This window comes from Helianthus annuus, chromosome 9 (genome assembly GCF_002127325.2).
Source record: "Helianthus annuus cultivar XRQ/B chromosome 9, HanXRQr2.0-SUNRISE, whole genome shotgun sequence".
Taxonomy (NCBI): domain Eukaryota; kingdom Viridiplantae; phylum Streptophyta; class Magnoliopsida; order Asterales; family Asteraceae; genus Helianthus; species Helianthus annuus.
Genome location: NC_035441.2, coordinates 188,682,262 through 188,685,582, shown reverse-complemented (window position 1 = coordinate 188,685,582; position 3,321 = coordinate 188,682,262). Strand labels below are relative to the sequence as shown.

The 3,321-nt window shown below is 38.1% G+C and overlaps 1 protein-coding gene across 1 annotated transcript; it reads right to left on the bottom strand.

Annotated features, from left to right (window-relative positions):
- Positions 1-514: 514 nt before the first annotated feature.
- Positions 515-1,980, bottom strand: LOC110876989. Its single transcript, XM_022125147.1, has 2 exons — positions 1,362-1,980; positions 515-1,143 (listed from the first exon to the last, which is right to left on the bottom strand). Exons 1-2 carry the CDS (start codon positions 1,978-1,980, stop codon positions 515-517), a joined length of 1,248 nt encoding a protein of 415 aa, XP_021980839.1.
- Between the last annotated feature and the right edge of the window lie 1,341 nt (positions 1,981-3,321).

Here is a 3,321-nt window from a genome sequence, read left to right as displayed (position 1 = left end):
ACTTGAACTCTTTAGTTGGCGACCCGTTAACCAGAACGGAGCCCATCCCTGAACCGAGGCAGCTTCTAATCCAACCAATCCATCTATCCGGGAAAGACATCTTTTCCATCATGCGAATAAGGAACTTCCAGTTTACCGAATCGTACGCCTTTTCGAAGTCTACTTTAAACACTAACAGTTTTTTATTAGATTTTTTAGCCCAAGCAACAATTTCGCTAATAATAAGAGGGCTGTCCAAAATATTTCGGCCCCCCACAAAGGCCGATTGGGACGGAGAAACTAGATCATCCAAGACAAACTTCAGCCTATTGGCCAACACTTTAGATAGAATTTTATAGCACGAGCTCACAAGAGAAATGGGGCGGAAATTGGCGATCTCTTGAGGGTCTTTAGTTTTGGGGATCAAAGCTATAAATGAAGAGTTACTACCAAGGCTGATACTTCCGCTTCGGTGGAAATCATTCATAAAACCCATCACCAGAGGCTTGAGTTTAGACCAGTACACTTTATAAAATTATAGGGTAAAGCCATCCGGGCCCGGAGCCTTGCCACCGTCACAGTTTTTTAGGGCCAGAAACACTTCTTCCTCCGAGAAACTATCACACAAAGAAGATTTAGAGTGGTCCGGGATAACCGAGACCCCTAAGGCACTGAAGTCTGGGCGACGCCTTATAGGCTCCGAAAAAAGCTTTTTGAACCAAAGCCTGATTTCCTCCTGAAGCTCAACCGGATCCGAGACGAACCTGTTATTAAACATCAAGCCATTGATTCTATTTCTGAGCAGGTTTACTGAGACAGAATTGTGGAAATACGCACTGTTTTCGTCCCCGAACTTTAACCAGTTGGCGCGGGCTTTTTGCTGAAGATCGCTGGCCTTTTTTCTTTCTAATTTGTCAAGTTTTATACGAAGATCAATTCTGCTACATTTTTCTACATCGGACAGTTGAGAAGAAATAGCTTTGTTTTCAATCTTCTCAATCGAATCAGCCAGATCTTTAAGTTCCTGATTCTCTGCTTCAATAGCGGACTTTCTCCATTTTTTTATATCTAACTTCAGCTTTTTAAGAGACCCAACAAGGTCCAACAGGCTAGCATCATCATCACCATACGGGGGACTTACCACATTGTCCACAATATCCGAATCTTCTTATCTCCAAGCCAAGAATTAAAGAATTTAAACGGGATCGGACCGAAATCAGCGGCGAAAACTGACAACGAGATCGGACAATGATCCGATAGGCCCCTTTTATGCACTTCCAAACGAGCATTGGGCCAGGTATTCATGACCAAGTCGCTGACCAGGAACCTGTCCAGCTTACTAAATTTCACATCTTTATGACCTGAAATATAAGTGAACGTACCTCCAATCATAGAATACTCGAAGAGGCCAGCGTTAGCGATAAAGCTGTTAAACGCATCCGAAGCCCCACGATCATATATAGAGTTGACTCTCTCACCCTCGGATCGGACTTCGTTAAAATCGCCGAGGAGAATCCACATCTCCCCAGACTGGCCTATGAGCTCCGATAAAACGGCCCACAAAGATCTCCTGTTCCGAGGGTCATTTGGGGCATGAACATTCAGCACGTGCACCCTAGCATCCACCCCAGACAAAACATCGGAGAGAAGGAGAAACCTTTGATTCTTAACCATCTGATTCACCTGGAACACATCCGGATTCCAAATCGACAGCAGACCACCCGATCTACCGACGGAATCAACCGAAGCAGCACACATATTTGATCTATCCCAGAAGCAGCGAATATCAATTTCCGAAAGATTAGCCTGGTGGGTCTCCTGAATTCCAACGAAATCGGCTTTGACAATACTTTTCAACTTACGGATCCAGTTAGCCTTCCTCCGATCCGAAACCCCATTAATATTTAAAGAAACAAAATTCATCGTAACATTTGAATCTCCATATCCCCACAAACCAAATTCCTCACGTGATAATCCATGCTGACAATTTAATAATGACATTACTTTAGACTAACCTCCACCATTAATTCATGAATTGTCTCAGATGATTTTAAAATTTTCTTTTTGACTTTCTTGGTCGATGAGTTGAATTGGGATAAATACAATATGATCATATAGTTAACTTTGCCGGATTTAACGGTTTATTAAGATCTTTAGCTTAGGTTCTCTTTTCGCATCCAACTTTCTTCTTAAAATAAGCCAAATTTAAAAATAAAATTTTGTAACAGAAATGAAGACTAGATTAAATGAACGGTGCATGTGATTTTTTAAAATTTTGATGTCACCTTAAATACAAGAAATTAATTATTTGGTCCCCTAAGTTTGGCTATCTGTCACTGATTTAATACTTAATACGATCATCATTATGATAAACTAGGTAAAATGACACCTTTATCCTTATCATTTAGGGAAAAAAAAAAGTAGAAAAACCACTCATGCCCGTCTTCTTTATTTAATTTGTCTATACCACTCAACATTTACTACATATTGGGAATAGTGTCAGGCAGCTTGTCTAACAATTTCTTATTGAACCAACTCATTTTTAATTTAATTTTATTCCTAGATAAAAATTACTGTTTCGTTCTTCGTTAAAATTACATTTTCGCCCCCAGTTTAAAATAAAATTATAATTTTGTCCCTAGTTCAAAATTACGATTTTGTCCTCAGTTCAAAACCCTATTTTTTTCCCAGTTTAAAATTACGGTTTCGCCCTCCGTTTAAAATTACGTTTTTACCCCAGCTTAAAATTAAATTATGTTTTTGCCCCTAGCTCAAAATTACGATTTTGCTCTCAGCTCAAAATTACGTTTTTGCACATAGGTCAAAATAAAATTATGTTTTCCCCTAGCTCAAAATTATAATTTCGCCCTTAGTTTAAAATTATGATTTCGCCCTTAGTTTAAAATTATGATTTCGTCCCCAATTCAAAATATAATTACGACTTTGCCCTCTGTTCAAAATTATGATTTTTTTCTCATTTCAAAAATTACGATTTCCCCCCAGTTAAAAATTGTGATCTTGCCATCATTTTACTTTTTTTTTACAAAACTATAGTAGTGTTTTATTTTGCTTGGTTGACTCAATTTAACTTTTATTGTGTCAACCTGTTGTTTAACACTCGCTCATTGGTCCTGACAAATTAATATTTTACCCCAGCTCAAAATTACAGATCTGTCATCGTTTTAATTTTTTTTTTACCAAAACTATGTTAGTGTTTTGGTTTAATTGGTTGTCTCGAGGTATTTTTTTAGATCGTGTTATAAGTAGTATGTACAAGTAATCTAAATATATGCATACATGTTATGAAACTAAGAAATATTCAATTTAACGCCTCGCAACGCG

What these genes read in the sequence shown, in the direction of transcription:
- LOC110876989 (XM_022125147.1), bottom strand. Translation starts at nt 1,980, where the DNA reads ATGTCATTATTAAATTGTCAGCATGGATTATCACGTGAGGAATTTGGT. An exon ending in CGAGTATTCTATGATTGGAG is followed by an intron (nt 1,144 to 1,361) that starts GTACGTTCACTT and finishes GGAGATAAGAAG; the next exon opens with ATTCGGATATTGTGGACAAT.